Source organism: Eptatretus burgeri, chromosome 15 (assembly GCF_056783735.1).
Source record: "Eptatretus burgeri isolate ZD-2024b chromosome 15, Ebu_testis_v1, whole genome shotgun sequence".
NCBI lineage: Eukaryota > Metazoa > Chordata > Myxini > Myxiniformes > Myxinidae > Eptatretus > Eptatretus burgeri.
In genome coordinates this window covers 16,070,280-16,090,582 of record NC_140975.1, presented here as the reverse complement: position 1 = coordinate 16,090,582, position 20,303 = coordinate 16,070,280, and the positions used below count along the sequence as shown (strand labels likewise).

General features: G+C 45.8%; 2 protein-coding genes across 2 annotated transcripts in view; both read right to left on the bottom strand.

The window, feature by feature from the left end:
• The window catches only part of LOC147011621 (transcription regulator protein BACH2-like), an 81,661-nt gene extending 80,164 nt beyond the window's left edge, over positions 1-1,497 (bottom strand). Inside the window, exon 1 of the mRNA XM_085855830.1 lies at positions 362-1,497. Within this exon, the coding sequence (XP_085711956.1) occupies positions 362-387 (26 nt within the window). The 5' untranslated portion in view covers positions 388-1,497. The remainder of the gene's footprint in view (positions 1-361) is intronic.
• The window catches only part of LOC147011620 (uncharacterized), a 30,487-nt gene extending 11,136 nt beyond the window's left edge, over positions 1-19,351 (bottom strand). Inside the window, exons 1-3 of the mRNA XM_085855841.1 lie at positions 18,430-19,351; positions 18,257-18,355; positions 6,479-6,562 (exon numbers count right to left, since the gene is read on the bottom strand). Coding sequence (XP_085711967.1) covers positions 6,479-6,562; positions 18,257-18,355; positions 18,430-18,565 — 319 coding nt within the window. The 5' untranslated portion in view covers positions 18,566-19,351. The remainder of the gene's footprint in view (positions 1-6,478; positions 6,563-18,256; positions 18,356-18,429) is intronic.
• Between the last annotated feature and the right edge of the window lie 952 nt (positions 19,352-20,303).

Below are 20,303 nucleotides of genomic sequence, written 5' to 3'. Positions count from 1 at the left end.
CTCCCATAAAGGAACAGATGGGGTAATGAGGTGTGAGTGTATGTGTGTGTGTTGGGGGGGGGGGGGTGAGAAATTCAGGGAATGGGAGTGAAGTACAGAAAGTACCAGAGCAAACAATATTGGTTTCGTGTACATAGTACGTATATGGCTTCTTATAAAAGTCTTCCCAAGTCAACAAACTCACAAATAAACAAATAATATGGGAAACCAGTATGCAGCAAATTAATTAATTAATTGATCCATTACTGAAAGACAAAAACGTTTCTCGCCCTGTTTGTCCGACGAGTAGAAAATCCTTTATCCACCAACCTATTGACGCAGGAGTACAATGCAAGCAAGTACTGGAGCACAACGTACGTACGGCCAGCCTGTTGTAAAAGCAGACATCTTGCTTGCTGTGTACGCGTCTACAGAAGGTCACATTTTGTATTTGTACATAAATGTTGCCGGCCTTCATGCTGTGATCTGAAGAAATGGATGGTTCAAGTCCACAGAACTCCAGCACACATTCCACATCCAACCTGCCCCACGTGGTTATGCACATTCATTCTGTGTCCAAGGAGCGATTCCATGTTGCTCAGGAACTCCGTCTCTTCGCCTCACGTTCGGACGTAAGTGAGAGTTTGACTTAAGGGTACGAGGGGCGTTCCAAGAGTTCTCCGGACAGGATGCTTTCAATAAGTAACCATCACCATCACCGAAAAGTGTACATTTTCGTTTACAAATATCCGACCATGTCAGCTGTTGTTCACTTCAACATCCATGATTGAAGCGACACTGTCGGTGCATCCTCAGAGGTGAAAGAGAAAAAAATAAAAACTGACGTGGTGAGTGGTGTACGTGTCAAGTGCTATACTTCTCCAGTGACGTCGTGTACGAGATGAACAACCATTAATGTAGCTTCGCGTCAACAAACTTGTCTCTCAATTTTCACTTCCTTATGGTTTTGTTTTCTTGGGATCAGGTATGTGCAAGGGAACCGTTCGTTGGCTGCTTGTGGGTTGGTCGCCTTCCCCTTTAGAGCACCGTTTATCAATGTAGACAGCCCATACCCATTTCCAATGGGACATCGCGCACTGTAACCTGTGGGCGAAAAACTTCAAAACACCAGCAGCTTTGGTTTCACCTGCCTCTCCTCATCCTCCAACGATCGCGTCGACTTGTGGGGTAAACAGGCTGGGTGATCCGTCACGTCCATACGCAGCGCCAATATGGCCGAGGAAACGATGACAATGTTTCCTTCCTTCAACCGCTTTGTCCACTGCTTGTAAAAGCACCAGACTACACCTCTCTGTCGATATGCACTTTAACCGAGTGCCGCAGAAGCCCCTGCGCCACAGCTGCCAAATCGTAATGTGGAGGGCTTTGCAAAGTCATGGAAAAAACAGCCAGGGTTGCGTACCCCGAGGCGCAGAGATATACCTCGTGAGGTTTTGCCGCTGGGCTTTCACAGCCAGGGAATATTTCTATCTCGATGCCTATTCCTTGGGACACTTTGGAATGCCGTGAAAGGTGTGCCATACCACATGTGCAACGAAACGGATGTGGATACATAAAGGTGAAGGTACGAGTCCATAAATCCTAACCACCGAACGTACAATAGCCTGAATGATGGCAACATCATGGGATGGCAGCATCATGGGATGTACATGCTTATTGGCTGTGATTACCATATAGCGTTTAAAGAATGTTCATCAGACAACAACTGCTTTACAAGTCAACAGTGCATCACGTGCCGGAGGCACGCACGGTGTGAACTCACCAGCTGGAGCAACCGAGCTCACCTGCAGTTACAGAAACATCGGAACAGAACAATAAAATAGTTCTGAAGAATGCCATGTATGCCCTGGCAAGGAATGGCATGTGGGTTTACCTGCTTGGCATTCCCACCTGAGCACATCCATCGGGATGTTGTGAATGCGGCGATTCGCCTGATGTCTTCCAAATGTCATAATTCACGTGAAAACTACAATGATGTCCTTGTCCTGAGTGTAACATATCTACAAGTCTTATTAGAGAACTCTTAAATAAATAAGTAATAATAAATAAATAGGTAAGTGAGTAATTCGAGACAGATCAATTTCTAGCATGTTGCAGGACAAGGTACGAGCGTGCTATTGTGTTATTGATCCGCAACAACCAATGGATCAATTTTGAAGTTGTTATCGCACGTTGAATTTGCGTTATATTTAAGATGAGCCTCTATCTGGAAATACAAGGATAGTTGTAATAGCCAATGGGAGTACACATGACTGTCTCTTTAGTTGGTGTACAGGCAACTCCACTCGGATGCTGCTCGACTGCTGTGCAGAACCACCCCTCGGGGTACCTGGCATGTGTCCCAGAACCAAGATGGTGGCCAATCATGCACAAGCCCTAATAAGGGGATTGAAGATTGCTCTTTAAGGCTGTAACTATGGAGGGGATTACATTTCCCACAATTTAATGCAAACTTGTAGCACAGTTTAGGATTGACAAAAAGCCTGCAGACATGGGGCGAGCAGTGTAAATGGGGTTTACTGATAATCGTAATAATCTATCTATAATTCCAGCAATCTGTGTGTGTCTGTCTGTGACCGCTGTTTCTCGACAACCACTGGTCCGATCTCATTGAAACTTGCCACGTATATTGCTGGGGACCTGAGGATGTGCCTTTTCAAGGTTTGATATTAATCGGACAAGTGGTTCCCAAGTTATGGCCATTTATTTACCAAACCAATGACAGGACACGGTGCTATGACATCACAATTGACGTCATAATTCTTCTTCTTCATTTGATATGACGTCACAATTGACGCTGGGGACCTGAGTATGTGCCTTTTCAAGGTTCGATAATTTCTCGATTTCTTATGCGCATTTATAGATAAACACAATGCCCCAATCCAGTCGTCGTTTACGAGAGCGAAGGAACGGCCTGTGTGGTTGTTGTTTCCAGCACGCGGTTTGAATTTTTTTTTTTTTGCACGTACGGCCACGCACGTACGGGCGGGCACGCATTAGTAATAGAATTTTAAAAAAGAATAATAAAAATAGGACCATGCGTCCTGAAGCTCACCTGGATCAGGAGCAAGTCACTCAAACATGCCGCAGACTCAGATCCTGATTTTTTTTTTTTTAAATGCCATGAACAAACTTCAATACATCACGGGTGATGAAGGTTGTGGTCAAGCTTAATTGAAATTGTGTGTGTAGTTTCAGAGAAGAGAGCGCAAGTACCTATCTGGGGAAGGGGGGGGGGTTGTCAAACCTCCCTCCCACCCCCATAGATCCCTCTTATGAGCGCAGATTTTGATGCGTTCAATACACCTTTGTTAGGCACCAGATATGAAGCTTGTGGACAAGTTTCATCAAAATTGTGTGCTTGGTTCATGTGATAATGACTGAAGTGTTTACGGTCTGACTCACTCACTCACTCACTGACGGACAATGCTCGATCGCATAAGTTCACCGGACTAAAGTCCAGGTGAGATAATAATAATAATAATAATAATAATAATAATGACAATCATAATTGTAAAAGTTCCCTTACAAGGAACTTTAATGCAGGTGGAGGCCATTAAGCCCATCAAAACCTGCACAATGTTGCCAACATGTGGTTGGTCGTCTGTGCTCTATCATTCATTAAATACTGAGAATCAAGCAAGGAAGCAGCATGGACCATTTTTACAGTCTTTGGTATGATTCTACCGGGGTTTGAGCCGCCGACTTCCTCGACTCAGAGTGGACACGCTAACCATTACATCAACGAGTCTAGTCTGGGTTGTGCTGGTACAGAACATCACAAACAACCCAGTGCCAGACCGCCGAAGATACAACAGCAGATGACTGAGAGATATTGGGCTTCTGTAAAAAGTTTGCAAAAGTGCAACGTTCACGCCAACTAGATTTTCTACTCTTATTGACCTCTCCTCCACAATTAGACTTAACGTCTTCTCTCCCTTCTTTGTGCTTTATTTTATTGCATACAAGGATGACCTTCCAAAAATAGTGCAGTTGAAATATTCCAACAGTTCGACCTCAGGAGCAAGCAATGTCCATCAGATTAACGAGCAGTGCAATTGGCATCAGCAACTTAGGCACGAAGTAGGAAGTTTATTCCTGTTCCCATGCACACAACCCATATAGATACAGTACAGTACTTATTTCCTTCAGTGCAAGGCCCATGGTGAAGCTTATATTACAGATATGTTCATGAAGGACCTAAGACATCAACACATTGAGTGAAGGACATGGACGTCAATTGGAGCCAAAGGCTCAAACACAAACATGCTACGAAAAATGCACGTTCTTTCCTCATTCTATGTGCGAACGAGATGGAGCTGCCAAATAAATGGCAGGCCGGGGGCCTGAAATGATGATACATCATAGTGCACCCTTTGTGGCCGCAGCCATGTTTGACGTGACATTTTAAGGACGCATGTTGTGCACACCGTCCCATTTATGGCTCAAAATGGCCTCTCCCGACTGTATTGATCGTATTTGAGCAGGATGTCGTGGCAGCGAGCGATCGATCCATGTCGCTAGCTTGAAACACTTTGAAGAGTGACCAGAGGGCCTCAAACTCCAAACCCATCGGGACTATACTCTGCACAGAGCGTCAGTGCTCCCGAAGCAGTCTCCTGGGCTATTGGGTACAATCCTGGACGGGGTCACCACTTCAACACGGATATTCAAATGGCTCAATCATCCCAGCAAGCTGGTACTCATTTTGCCGATCTCTGAAGGATGACAGGCTGAGTCAACCCCACCTGGTATCAATTTGATGGCCAAGCGGGATTTGAACTCAGGACCCTAGGATCCCAAGCCTACCACCCAAACCATGAAGCCAACACCAGGTATATAGGGCCTCCAGTTGGTAAAGAAAAGTTGGGAATACATAAGGTGTGGGGTAAATGCAATGTCGTGCACAGCCTGCTGTTTGGTACAACTTTGAAACTGCCTACTTGATGTACTGACGTGTGGTTGGCACAGTGCGTTTCCCGTAGCTCCCGTCTTTAATAACGTCAATTCATTCATGTGGCACTGTTTAAGACACTTGCCTCTCAGCTGTCTAGCCTGGGTTCGAATCCTGACCGAACTATAAACTGTCATCCCGGTTTTACCAGGCAGGGCGATTCATCCATGTGTGTGCCGTCCCTCGGATGGATATTAAACTTGGCGTCCTGTCTGCCGACATTAGATGGTGGATGTTAAAGATCTCACGATGTCCTTCGTGAAGGGTTGGTGAGCTATCGTCAGCACCATGGCCAAATTCCAAATTTCTGAGCTAACCTTCGTCGAACGTCAAGCCTGGCCGGCTGGTTCGTGAGAAACCTGGGTCAAGTTTCCCCAGGCCAACTCCACAAGAACGTGGGAATAATTAGAGCCGATAAAGAAGAAGACGACGACTGGTTAAGGACGATGGCCGGTTTCATCTCACAGGCCTGAGCTCCAATGGCAATAACTCAAGCACGGTTTCATTTCCAAATCGTGAGCACGCACTACTCGTCAGCAATCCGAAACCCCCTCACAACACCCACCAGGCTGACCACTCTATCGCCAAACATTCCTTTCGCTCAACCCCCACCCCCTACCACAAATCGATGGACTGAAGCCAAGGCCCGGGTCACCACAGGACCCTGATAGCAACGGCAGCTGCGCCAATGGATGCTTTATCAGCAGTCCACGAGCACACTGGCAGGCCTTAAGGACACGCCAGGCTGTATTCCACTCTGCCTTGTCGACTCTGTCTGTCTATCACCAACACATGCTATGTTGCAATGAAATCTGAGCAATAACTTTGCTTTGAGTGTAAGAGAATGACTTGTTAAAAACAAAATAAAAAAATAGACAAACATTTCAGAACGTGGAAGCATTTACCAACAGTGTCAATTGCAACATCACCCTAACTAGAAACACCTTTTTGGCATTTTCATGCAAAAATTCTGACAACAAATTCTTGCCCTTCAATCAACGCTGCAGAAACAAGGGTGCGAGATGCACATCCATTGACCGTAAAGCTGACGAGGCATTGGAAATCACTGTGCTTCTGACAAAAATAAAAAAAATAATCACAACCACTACCCACCCCCCTCCCCACCCCCTCCAGTTAACCACCCTCCACCCAATCAACAAGTGCACATCAGCATACTGCTCAACTTATGATCACATGCTTGTCAAAGAATTGCGAGTTACGAGAGAGTGCAGCACCACAAGCTGGAGCGTGTGGGAGGAATGGAAAGAGCTGGTAAAGCTGTCTGTAGCAGCTTTGCCACCAAAGTCGCTAAAATTAGTTTGCATTACTATTTATGGTGGCAAAGGTGGTACCAAAGGTACAATACGACGATAAAAGACCAATGGGCAGACCGGAAGGCAAAGTGGGTATTCGGCTATCGCTGTGCAACACAGAGCTGCTTTCATCAAATATAAGGAAAAGCAAAAATATTTATATATTATATATATTATTTTTACAAAAACAAGGAATTGAAGAAATGCTGACCTTCAAAGGAGATACCAATCAGATATGGTCCATCAAAATGACTTCCGCGATCTGACGGGCTCTTGGCATGCCAGCGGAAGTTTACTGCAGGGGCAAACACACGAGTACTTTTGAGAAGATGCATGACGAGCAAGTCAAAGATTTACAATCGAACGCCAGGGTATGATAAACACCGGTTCAAGAGGAAAACTGGGGCCTGGAAAATGCTTGAAAGGAAGTTGGAAAAATGGGAATTAAATAAAGGACAAAAAGTCACACACACACACACACTTCTCCAAAAATAATACATATTCCACATTGTCTCAAAGCAGAAGTACATGTTAAAATGTGCAGACTTAAAAGCAAAAAAAAAATAATTAAATAAACTCAAAGTTAAAAAAGAATAAAATTGAGAAACGTTTGATGTGATGGACCGTTTCCCATCTCAAATGAAAAGAATGCACCACGATGCAGCAAACCTGTTGAATTCCCCAGTAATTTACGTTGGAGCTGCGCGCTCCTTCCGTTGCGGCTCGCGGATTGACTGGGAAACATTTGCGTCACACTTGGTATATAACAGCCAACAAAGACTGAGCTTTTCGCAATGCAGAACCTTGCAGGTGGGTGTATAGATAGATGACCGGTAGACCTGAGAATGAAAGACCTATATTAAAGTAGATCTGCGCACGGACTGATTACAATTGCCTCTCCCCTTCGTTCGGGAATGGAACAGGCCAATCGTGGACCTCCTTTGGAAAGACAATGCTGTCTCCTTGAAATATATAAAGGAATTCGAAGTACAGTGGATATTAATTGCACATGAAGATGCTTGTGAAGTTAAAGATCTGACGGTGCTCGGATACAACAATTTGCAGTCTTTGAAGCTCATCGCTTTGTTCTCCCTCAAGTCGATTCTGATAATGACAGCGGTTTGTCCCAAACCGGTAATGGCTTTTTGAAGGAGATGAAACGTTTTTTTGCTTACAGAGGCTGGAAGGAACCTTCGAACACAAAGAGCGTAAAATGGATGTTGACAGTGCCTGACGATGCACAATGAAAAGGCACAAATGTCTGTCTGAAAAAAAAAAAAGAGGAACCATTTATGAGGTGATGCTGACATTTTAACTCAACCTCTCGGCGGGTCTCGGTGCAAGCTTGGGCCTACTCTGCAACAGGACTGAAAGAAGTGGAAACAAATCAAGGGGTTCAACGGCATCATCGACCCACAGCTGATCAAATGATGCCGACACCGTAGGACACAATGCAATGGCAACGGACTCCCTCTGGTGGCAACCAGAAGAGATTTCCCAGAATTGGGATGGAGTAAAGATTCCCAAGGTGCAGACAGTCCACATCCATCATCGCATTCAACAGCAAGCACAAAAATGCAGGATGGTGCTGATAGTAATGGCTTGCATTGCACACAAGGCTTGTAGAGGACAATAATAATAATAATAATAATAATAACAACAACAACAACGAGAAGGGCACTCGGAAGAGCGAATACCTCCGCCAGGATCCCACTGATAAGCCGCATCTGAATTTGGACCTGAACTAAAATATAATTAATCGGCTTGTTTGGGTCACCAAACCAACTCATCCATCAAGTTTCGTCCGAATCCGTCCACAACTTTTTGAGATATCCTATTACATGTCATGTTAGCCCTATCACTCAATGGTGAAGAATCACTGAAAAAATTCTCAGATCCAGATCTGGATATTCACCAAAATCTAATCATTTTGGCCGTATCACATAGCCGAGCTCTCCACCAAATTTCCTCCGAATTCATATACAATGTTTTAAGATATTTTGTTCACAAAGAGACAAACAAACAAACAAATAAGAATGATGTCGTGCGCAGCACGATACTTGCAAAATCCATAAAACAAACTCGACCTTTAAAATAATTAAGGGTTGAATGGAATGACCAAATACGCAAATCCTCTTCAAATTTTAAGTCAATCGGATGAAAATTGAGGATTTTAGAAATCTCACCAAAGTTGTTGACCTTTTGGCAAACGTTGACATCAAAAATAATTGGTGGTTGAATTCAACGATGTGATATGCAAATCCTGGTCAAATTTGAAGTCAATCGGATGAAAATTGATGATTTTAGAAATCTGATAAAGTTGTTGACCTTTTGACCTCAAAAACAACAGGCTTCTTGCTCATGACGAACTAACTCTACCAGGTGGTGAAGTTTTGTGAAGATCAGTTTTAAATTGTGACCTGCAGGTGATTGACATACAAACAAAAAGAAAGACAGACAGACAGAATAACACCAAAGACCAACCAATATACTTGGAAAAATCTTCGAGTTTCGCAGGTAACAAACAAACAAACAGAGAAATGGACAGATAAACAGACAGGGGTGAAAACAACCTCCTTTCACCTTAGGTGGTGGAGATAATAATAATAATAACAATAATAATAATAATAATTATAAATAATAATTAGAGGCCCACACTCTTTGCAGAGCTCTGGGGCGTATCATTTGTGAGAAACGTTTCTAGGCCAAAAACCATTCTTGTTCAGGTCGCACCTTCAACAAAGGATACTCCACTGAAGGTGATTTGGGGGCAGGAACTTGTAATTTCTTCAGGGTGTCGGTGATAACCTGCCTACTCTTTGTGGGATATGTAACGTCCCCAAACGTGGACAGTGCTGGCAGACTGCTCCTCCAGCTCAAATTGCATCTGAGGGACGACACACACATCGATGGTTTGCCCTGCTTGCAAAACCCCAGGGTGACTTTATAGCTGGGTTAAGCATCAAACACAAGATGGACAGTTCAAAGGTGAGTGTGGACACCTCTAGGCTACACTGCCAGCACCATGGAGCTTACAATATCTTGGTCTAGAATAATAAATGTCAGTGGTGTGTCCATCTGTAAGACCGTCTGCTCCATAATTCCAAAGCCATTAAACCTTGCGGCCCCAAACTTTGCATGCAGAGTAAGAGTGGTGGTGTGGGAATGCAAATTGGGTGTTTGGGTGAATATAAACACCCCTTTTGAAGATAATTTAGGGGGTGCTCATCAGGAAAAACCAAAAACAAGCCTTACGAAGATGGTGGCACACAATGTTGGTCAACACTCTGTCAGCTCACCAGAGTTTGAAGCCACCATTTTTTTGGCCTGCTCAACAATTCCTCCACTTGCAACAGGCCACAACAGTTCTTAACGACAAAGTTTTCTTTTTTATTTCCCTCAATTATATCATCGATTGCCTCATCATCATACCTACGAATCGCTGGACACATTGCAATGCTGATAAACACCCGGAGACGCCAGCGTTCATGGCTATATTTCATTTCCGCACATGACATAACCTCGAGAATTTCTTATTCTCAGCAGAATTACAAAATTTAAACTTTGTTACTGACTTCAGCAGCATTTCCGACTACTAAAAAAAGTATTCACATGTCCAATTTGGACATAGCTTGACATTCTGGGCGTCAATTGGTGCGTGGTGTTTTGTATAACCAATCCTCAATCACTAATCGCTTGCCAAGCCATCCGTTCCTTATCAACCCCCGGACATCGTAAAACACTTCACTCCACAAAACACAAGAAAAACGCAAAGAAAATTGCAAACCCACTCCATGGGAAGTACCTCCTGTGCAGCTGCCCTCGGCAGAGCAGCTCACCGGATGAAGGGATTGGGGCAAAGCCTTCGGGACCCCCACACTTTGATGATAGGAGGAAAACAATGGGGTAAGCTTCCCAGTTCAGATTGCGGGAGTGTCTGTCGGGGGTGGTGCTGAGTTGTCGTCCACCAGACGGCATTCTCCTTGGGTTAACCTGAGGCAGTCCATTCGGGTGGGTGCCTGGAATGTTCTATCCCTAAGAGGATGATCACCTGTCTCTGTTATCATTTGAGCTCAAGCGTTTGAACCTCAGAGAGTGCTGCAGTACTGATGTCCAGAGAATGGATAGTGGCGAGATAATGGAGGGTGATCACACTTACTATTGGTGTGGTCGCTGTGATGGTTACCATGCCCAAGGAGTTGCTATAGCTGTGTCCACTAAGCTGACTCCAATGTTAATTGAGGTAACTATCGGTCAACGAGCGCATTATGAGACGAAGGATTCGTCACTCCTTGGGTGTCGCTTCCCTGGTCTCTGTATATGCTCCGACTGAGGCGAGTGATCTCACCGTGAAGGACACATTCTATGTCATGCTCGAGTCTGTGGTTGATCAGTTCCCCAGGCGAGATATTCTTGAAGTTTTCGGGGATTTCAATACATCAACTGGAAATGAACTGATAGGGATGGTTATGAGACATGTGTTGGTCCCCATGGGTCTGGAACTGTGAACCAGAATAGCACGAAGTTCCTTGACTTTGCAAGAAGTCATGGACTTAGGGTGGCTGGTTCATGGTTTCAGTGCACAAAGGCTCATCGCTGGACTTGGTATTCCAACGCTGGTGGTGTGCCAAAGGAGATTGACCACGTGCTTGTACATGGTCGAGGGAGCATGATCCAGAACTGCAGGGTCTACGGGAGTGCTCGGTTCCTCAATATCGACCACAGACTTGTGGCAGCAACTCTGAAGTTGCAGCTTAAATCCGGGCGAATGGTACCATCCCAGCCTAAGCTGGATGTTGGCAAGCTCAATGATGAGAGGGTAGCTAAGGAGTCTTTGAACAGGCTGAATGGGGATTTGGGAGGTCTGGGTGCTTTGGGGAATCCTGAAGAGTTGTGGATTGCCTTCAAGACCACCATCCTTGATGTTGCCAGTGCACGTCTTCGAACTCACCGCAGGGCGAAGAATAGTTTTGTCTCTCAAGGGACACTGGATACCATTGACTGGAGTTGCAGGGCCAGGCTAAATGGCAGAGCTGAGTTGTTCAGGGAATTGAAACATAAAACTGTATGTGCGCCGAGGGTGGACAAGGACGCCTGCGTGCGAGGAATCTGTGAGGGGGTGGAGCATCGCCTTGGTCAAGTGATTCTCATCCTGCTTACAGGGAAATTCATGCATTACTTTCCTCCAAGCCCATCCCTCGGTGTACTGCAGTTTGAACGGAGGGGAGAGGGCTCTTGACAGAGGACTCCGAAGTGAAGGCCCGCTGGGCCGGTTAATTTGAGCGGCTGTAACAGGCTGATCCACCAGCTGTTGAGTTGGATGTCAGGGGTGTTTCTATTCCTATTGCTGACCCTCCAATCAAATGTGATCCACGTTCGTTTGTGGAGGCACAGGCTGCGATGAACCGGTTAAATGGGGGTAAAACTTATAGGATCTGTGGCAGCAATGCTGAACTTCTCAAGGCTTGTGGAAATGCTGTACTCATGTTGTTGCATGCAGTTATGTGCTCTGCCTGGAACACAGGCATCATACAAAATGAATAAGAGGGGCCTTGTTGTCCCTCTCTAGAAAGGGAAGGATGATCGCCAGGAATGCAACAACTACCGAGGGGTGACGCTGCTCTCAGTGCAGGGAAAGGTCTTTGTTCGGATAATATCGATTGGGTTCAACACCATCTGCTTGAGCACCAGCGCCTAGAACAGTCAGGCTTTACACCAAAGAGGTCAATGATTGACCGTGTAATTGCCCTTCGGGTCCTCACCAAATTCAGATGAGAGTTTCGGCAGGGGCTCCTTGCAGCCTATGGTGATCTCTGCAAAGCGTTGGATTCAGTGAATCGGGATGCTCTCTGGAGGATTCTTGGTCTTTGTGGGGTGCCACCAAAACTGATCGATCTGATGTCTGAAATATATATACTCTGGTACTGAGAGTGCTGTGAGATGTGGTGATACCACCTCTGACTTATTTCCAGTTTTTACTGGAGTCTGCAGGGGTGTGTACTGCCCCCCACACTTTTCAGCAGTTGTATGGACTGGATTCTGGGGAGGATGTCAGAGAGATCAAGCTGCGGTGCATTGTTTGGGAATGTCAAGGTCTCTGACCTTGATTTCACAGATGATGCAGTCATCTTTGTGGAGACTCTGGATAATCTTTTGGGGGCCCTTGAGGTGCTGAATGAGGAATCAGAGCCGCTGGGATTATGGGTTTCTCGGGTCAAAACTAATATCCAGGCTTTCAATGACATCTTGGATGCTGCCATCTTGTCGGTACCCATTTGTGGTGAGCATGTTGAGGTGACGGAGAGATTCATGTAACTTGGCAGTGATATTCATGTCTCTGCTGGCTGTGAGCCAGAGGTCAACAGACATCTGGGTCGGGCCTGGGGAGTCATGGATTCACTGGATCATGGGATGTGGCATTGTCAGTACCTGTGCAGGACGACGAAAGTCCGAGTCTTCAGGTCCTTTCGGCTTTCAGTCTTGCTCTACGGATGTGAGACTCAGATTCTGATCAGTTATCTGAGAGTGAGACTTAATTCCTTTGGTAGCAGGGCTCTTTGCAGAATCCTTGGCAATTGCTGGTCAGACCGTGTGTCCAATGAGCGGTTGCTGAGAGAGACTCAAATGAGATTCGTTACCTGCATAGTCCGTGTCAACTGTGGCTGATGGACACGAGGCTCATTTTCCTGATGCTGAATCTGCTCACCAGATTCTCTCAACAGGGAGCCTCGTGAGTGGAGGAGACCAATGGGCCGACCACGTGCCCCATGGTTGAAGCAGGTTGATCGGCATCTCAAGGAGATGGAAATGGGCCAGGCATCTCCCTGGGCGATTGCCAGAGGCCTCTGGTGTACCGGCGGAAAGTGGACGCAGTGACATGCTACTCCGGTGCATGCTCCCATACCTGACCTGATGTCCGAGCATGCATGCAGGCCTTTGCCAGGGAGATAGTGTCGGGTTTAAGTGCTCTCGCCCAGTTTTATATGGAACCCGGCAGTATAAAAGAAAATGTTGCTGTTTGGGTGCATTTTATTGTCCTTCCCTTCTCCTCCCCTCACACCATATTCCCTTCCCCTCACTCCACATTCCCTTCCCCTCACACCGCATTCCCTTCTGCTCCCACCACCTTCCCTTCCCCTTGCCCCATCTTCCCTTCCCCTCACACCACCTTCCCATCACACTGCCTTCCCTCCCCCTCCCCTCACACTGCCTCCCTCCCAGAGTGTATAGCGACATTTGGTGAGGCGTTTCTCTCCCCACCCCCCGCCCGACCCCACTTCCTATCTCGACCTCCCTTCTTTGCTCCCCTCTCCCATTTCTCCACCTTGCTTCCGCCTCCATCCTCTCGCCCTCACCTCCGTCCTCTCTACTTTCTCCTTCGCCTCGGTCCTCTCTCTCCCTCGCCACCTCCTCAGTCCTCAGTCCTCTTTTCCTCTGAGAGGAAAAAAAACAAAACCCCCCCCCCCCAAAAACGGTCCTTTAAGAAGTGGACCTATATAATCGTCCCACAAATTGCTTCGTTAGTCCACAAGTGCCCAGTCCAGGATTTGTAATGGAGGGTAAAGTTTATCCCAAATATCCATAAAAGGTGTTTGAGAAGTATCTTGAGAGTTAGGTTCGGGATCATCGGTACATTTTATTGTACGATGCTTTGTGCAAGGCGCCTTCTACATGTTAGGTCGGCAAAAATGCAAGAATTTTTTGACATCACCTTGTACCTCCACAAAAAACATTCCTCTTCGTTCTCCACTTACTCATCTTATCTACAACCTACTTTTCAACGCCCCAATTTATTCATTTATTTTACCCCCTTCCCTTGCTTATCGATTATATTCTCATTTCTCAGCCTACCCTACTCCCATCTTCTCATATTTGCAGAGGTATTAAGTGGACAGGTGCCGTAGGCAGGTAACAAAGCAATGCCACATCGTCGTGACGATGTTCAAAACGAGAGAAAGACTTCGGTACGACAAGGCATTCGAGAGCAGGCTGTCTTTGGGCATGACACATGACGTCTGCACACGAGGCATCACCACACTGTTCATGTGTGTTTGCGCGTGGTACACAATGGATAGTCAATCAGCAATAAACCTCCCCTGCTCCTTGCCCGCTTTGTAGGCAGGAGCAAGCACACTTAGGCCGTTCTGGCGTCTCGGCAGCAGCTGATCAAAGCGAGCAGCAAGGAGCTGAGTCATGGCTGGATGGCAGCCAAGGAGCAATAAAACTTAAGAGCAATAAAAGAGAAGTTACAGCAACCTGGGATAACGGCCTTAGGATAAAGTATGTCGTGGATGATGTCATTCAGCAGAGAGAAAGTATACAAAGGCCTTCGGGTTAGGGGGTATGGGGGTGGGAGGGAGGGGGGTGGGTTAACGCGGTCAAAATCAAAGAGAATAAGAGCAAAGGGAATGGGAAACTCACATATAGAAGAATGCCAAAAATAGAATAATTAAAATTTTTCAACCTAAGCTTGCACATTACATTTCTCTGATGCTTCATGAAGAGGCTATCCTAATGTGTCTGTCACCTGTCAAGGATTGCTTCATCTTCACCACCTGTGATCACAAAACCAAGCAAGTTCTCATGAAAAATCTACATGTTAGATGATGGCCATTTCAAAGTCAACGAGCCATTTCGCAACCTCACCCCTCCCCACCACTACCACCACCACCACCACCATAACTGATTGAGCGATGATATCGTACTTCGTGATGATCCAGCAAGTTTGCATTCATGCCATCGCTGGGCTACGTGCACAGACAGACCAAGACAGAGATAGGCAAACCAACTCCAGGCTCGCCAATGGACCATCTGGATGAATCCAAGTATTATGGTGTGTAAATACCGTGCGTGAGATAGCTTAGCCTTTGAGGTCGAGGTTAGTAGTCAAGGCCAGGTCGGAGTCCGTGCAACACAGCCATCAGCCGAGTCCGATCTCACCACATGGTTGGAAGACTCTTGCTTCGTTACCCGCACAACCACATTAGATGGAGAAGAGTGCAAATTGAAAGGAAAGCCATGAGTGCCAAAATTAAACTAAACACCGTCAGACTTTCACACTGAAGCAATCAATGTTCACTCAACAAGCGGCCTGGTTGATCGAAGGCTAAAAAACTCTCCAATCCAGAAGATTCCCCCAAGCAGTGACGAAATATAAAAGAGGAAATGATTTTTTGAAAACCATATACCTAAGAATTGGCAGGTGATCTCAAAAACAAAACATGAATATTAAATCCATCCAAGTGTTCCAAAGCTTGAACGCAGAACAAGCCGATTGTATGTCCTCTGGCCAAATACACGGTGCGCGGCAAATTAAAGGCTCAAACTTAAACTAGTATCAGGCCCAGACCAGGCCCGATGAGCACGCTTCAGCTGCTGCCATGCAGAACAAACGCTTATAGGCAACTTACGAAAAATGTTTGATCCAATTTCATTCCCATCTCTCCATGCACTTCCTCAAGATTCCTTTGGCTGGACGGATAAAATAAATGCCCAAAAATAATTTCAAAAACATCCCTGGCATCGTACCTTGGTAGAGCATGCGAGTGAGTGAGTGAGTGAGTGAGTACGTGCTGGAGTGACGGCTGCTGCGATGTCACAATGAGTTTTGCAATCGAAAGAAATTAAATAATCGATTAGTAAACCATGCAGATGGTTTGCTGTCAAGCGGTGGCCATCAAAAATGAAACGCCTGCGAGAAAATAACAATAATAAAAATAATAACAATGAGGGCACTTGGAGGAGCAAAGGAGAAGTAACAGAAGCAGAAGGAGGAAGTCTGGAGCAAGCAAGTTCATAATTTGAGAGTGAAAGGGAAAAACAGGCAGCAACAACGGTGCTAACGGAAAGGAAACTATATTCCTGGAGTTATGCAGACAGCGACACCTTGAAGGCACAAGAAGCTCCACAAGAAGTCAAAAGGGTAAACCCTCCCCATACCTATAAGTGCGTCGCACGGTTGCAGGTAAAGACCGACGGAGCCTCGGTATTATCAGCCCTCCTTCCCTCTTGCTCGGAACCGCCACACACACACCAGGCAAGAGCGGCGAGTCGAGTGCTAATTGCGCAAGGTTTCCTTGCCAAAGCCACTCGCAATGCCACGCCTTTCGACACCATTTTCCGTTGCTCAGAACTCGCAGTCTTGCCGGCACTCCTACATAATGCCCAAGGATCCAGAGTGCGAGCCTGTGCTCCCTGAAGGCAGTGTGGCGAGGACGGAAGACTTCATTTTGGTGCTCTCAAGTTTTAACACATGGTTCAACAGCAGATTTAAGTTAGATATTTTTTTCTAAATTTGTATGGACCAGATTATATATATAATGATATACAATCACGGTGCATTGAAAAGGAAGTGGAAACGCGAAGACTTTGAATGCTAAAACAACTGAAGGCTAAAAGGCAGCAGAGACAGCTCTGTGTAATTCCACGAGAAACGGTGCTCTCCTGTCGACCATAAACAGAGGGAAATACGACCTGTGCGATTTGTCCAAGAGACATTGAATTTACACCATTATAATCAACCTGAAAAAGCTATTGTCAGTGACCATCACACTTGCATTGATAGATTTGGCATTTCGGCTCAAGCAGCATAAAGTTGCGCCCACATTGATTCAATGAAAAACATTTTCACCAAACATGGCTGAACAATGGCATCAGCGGTTGCTCCGTTACGACGAAAAAGCGACATAAAAGTGCATTTCAGCCCAAACACCTGACCTACTCTTCAGGTACGAAAGGTTGTTGTACAAATCGCTTACAAACATGTATAACACCGTATAACACCGTCATGATCACCATACCAGCCAGCTCTCATGTTTCATCTCCATTTTCTTCTTTGGTCGCCGACTACTTCGTCACGGCGACTAACATTTCACGAAGGTTCTAATCATGAAACAGGGGGGCAAATGCATCTTACCCTGCATTATCAATCATTTTACTCGCATAAGGTAACTCGACATGAGGAGATAACTCGACATGAGATAATTCAATAGAAGTTGGTAACTCAACAGGAGGAGGTAACTCGACATGAGACAACTCGATACAAGGAGATAACTCGACATGAGTTTTCAACAAGAGGAAGTAACTGAACAGGGGAGGTAACTAGGTAACTCGACAGTGGAAGGCTACTCCATATCATGTAACTCGCCACGAGGAGGTAACTCAAATCGAGAAGATAACTCGAAACAAGAAGATAACTTCAAACGAGCAGGTACCTCGATACAAGGATATAACTTAACATAATGTAGATTGACACAAGGAGATAACTCAACATGAGGTAACCTGACATGAGGAGTTAACTCAACATGAGCAGGTACCTTGACATGAGGTAACTTGATGCGAGAAGGCAATTCAATAAGAGGAGATAACTGCACGAGGAGCAAACTCGACACGAGGAGATAACTCGACATGAGGTAATGTGACTAGGAGGTAACTCGACACAAGGACGTCACTCAATATGAAGATATAATTTGAGAGGATGTCACTCGATATGAGGAGGTCACTCCATATCAGGAGATAATTAGACAGGAGGTCACTCGACACAAGACGGTAACTCAACACAAGGAGGTTACTCCATACGAGGAGGTAACTGGACACAAGGAGTTAACTCGCCATGAGCGGGTACCTCGACAAGGACATAACTTGACATTACGTAAATCGACATGAGGAGGTAATGCAACACGAGGTTACTCCAGACAAGGAGATAACTGCACACGATGTAGCTTGACACGTGCAAGTACCTCGATACGCGCAGGTACCTCAACACAAAGATATAACTCGACACAAGGAGGAAACTTGACATGAGAAGGTAACTTGAGGTAACGTGATACAAGAAGGTCACTCCATATGAGGAGATAAGTCGATAGGAGAAGGTGTTTCTGAGGCCGCAAGGCATGAAAAATTTGCTCCACCTTGAAACACTTCCCACCATTCAGCAAAATAAAGTAGAGCATCCGGTTATTGAGCAGTATCTGGAGTTCTGCCTGCTCACCCGACGAGTCAACACGAGGTGGAAAATGTCCCTTCCACGCCAAGCCAAACTGCGGCGTTGCAACATCACGAGCCACATCCGACGTGGTATTAATTTTTCCTGAAAAAAAACAAAAAAACAATAAAAGTGTGGCAAGCATTCCAACAGCCCAACCTTTTGGTTCACAACCAAACCTGTTCGCTCGTGGTCTCGCAAAGCCATGGAGGGGACGCAAAAACGGTCATTTGCTGAAATGATCACGGCGACTTTGCAAGCTGCACCACGATCACCACACATGCACTGTTGCCACGGAGCAAACAATCGCAACATAACTGAGTTGCTTGCACAATTTTATTACAAAAGCAAAAACAAAAGTATAAAATTTTTAAAAGGGCTTCTGCTATTGTTAAAGAAACACTTTTTCCAAGGCCATTCAATGTCACTCGGTGAGACACAAGGATGTAATCGCACTTGAAGCAACAGAATGTCTTTCGTAATCGCGGTTTTGCATTGCCGGAGCACAACGTCAACGGGACAGCCAGGAAGACATGTTTTGGCAGAGTTGTTCCGAGTGCAGGCCGGACCTGAGAGTGCAACTCTGAGCGCCCTGAACCGTCCGCTCCCTCATGAACCCGAAGCGGTCATGGTAGATCAGTAGTGTCTTTCGCATCTTTCTCTAAAACAGACCGTGTGCTGCACCACCGAATGCCAAGTTTCCACTGAAAGCCGTGCCACGATGGATAACTTGGAACAGCCTAAGCATGCGGAGCTGGAACGAAGCGTTTGTAAAAAGTTCGCGACGTTGTAGAGGTGATGTCATTGGTTATTGGCATGTACAATGCACCCACAAGCAAATTCTCAGCATACGCTCGGGTTGTACCGTGACGGCACAGAAAGATGATAGCGTGGAAAAAAATAAATTAAATTAATTAACTCTCCCCCCCTCACATGCCCTCTCCACTACCCCAATGGTGGAGCTGCACCTAATCTTGGCACACTCATACCAAGTAGAAAGCCCAACGACAGTTTTCCAAAAAAAAAAAGGATCTACGGTCAATCACAAGATCTAATGAGAATTTGTGCATCAAATTTTAAATAAATAAATAAATAACTTATAGACGGCGCTCACTGGGTCTTCATAAACTCCTTGACCAGCGCATAACAGAGAAACAGACGTCTAAACAGTTGCTGTCTCGAAGGGTCGGTGTGGCTTGCTTGGCGTCCTCCGTCCTCACAAGGAGCAACACGGATCGTAGTACGTTTTCAAACGGTCTTTATTGGAGAGCAGGCATGACTCGATCATCATCCACAAATGAACAGCTCAAAACCAAGGAGACATGAGAGGGCTCTTGCTCCCACCAACTCAACGGGGTCATCTTTCTTATGGTGGAAGATCTTACGTTCCGATACTTGACAGCTTACTGACGTCACAGTCCTCAACACCCACAAACCTCAAAACATTCGAACGTCAAAGCATTCTGGCTGGCGATTGCCCAGAACGTAAACTACTGGAGCCAATTCTACATTCCGATTTGACTAGGCTTTTGGAATGCAGGTCAATCGTGGTGCTGACATTATGACCGACAATAACATTTTAAACATCTCAGGTGGGGCAGTGCTCAGCAAAAATACAGCTGGCTTGGCCACCAGGTAAGGGGGTGGGAGGGAGACTTCTTCCTCTCATTGACAATTTCCTCAAAAATGTTTACTGACCAGATAGGTCAAAATATAACACCATAAAATGGTTCATGTGCATCAGTTATAGATGTGAACTATGTTACAGGAAACACACATATGCAGAAACAGAAACACACACACACACCTTTCCTCAATTTCTGCTCTTCCTCCAGGTAGGCAACACACGCATATTGCTGTTTAAGCAATTTATATGCACAACCACACCAGGTCTCCTCGTCACTCGTCGAGTCTGCACCAAGACAGGCTGAGCTCTGCACACTCTGAATGGCTCACTCGTGCTGGCAAACTGCCTGGTAGCACGGATTCCTGGACTCCTGCCGTTCCCAGCTGGCTCACACCCTGGGCGTAGCCGGACGCCGTCTCATTCTGG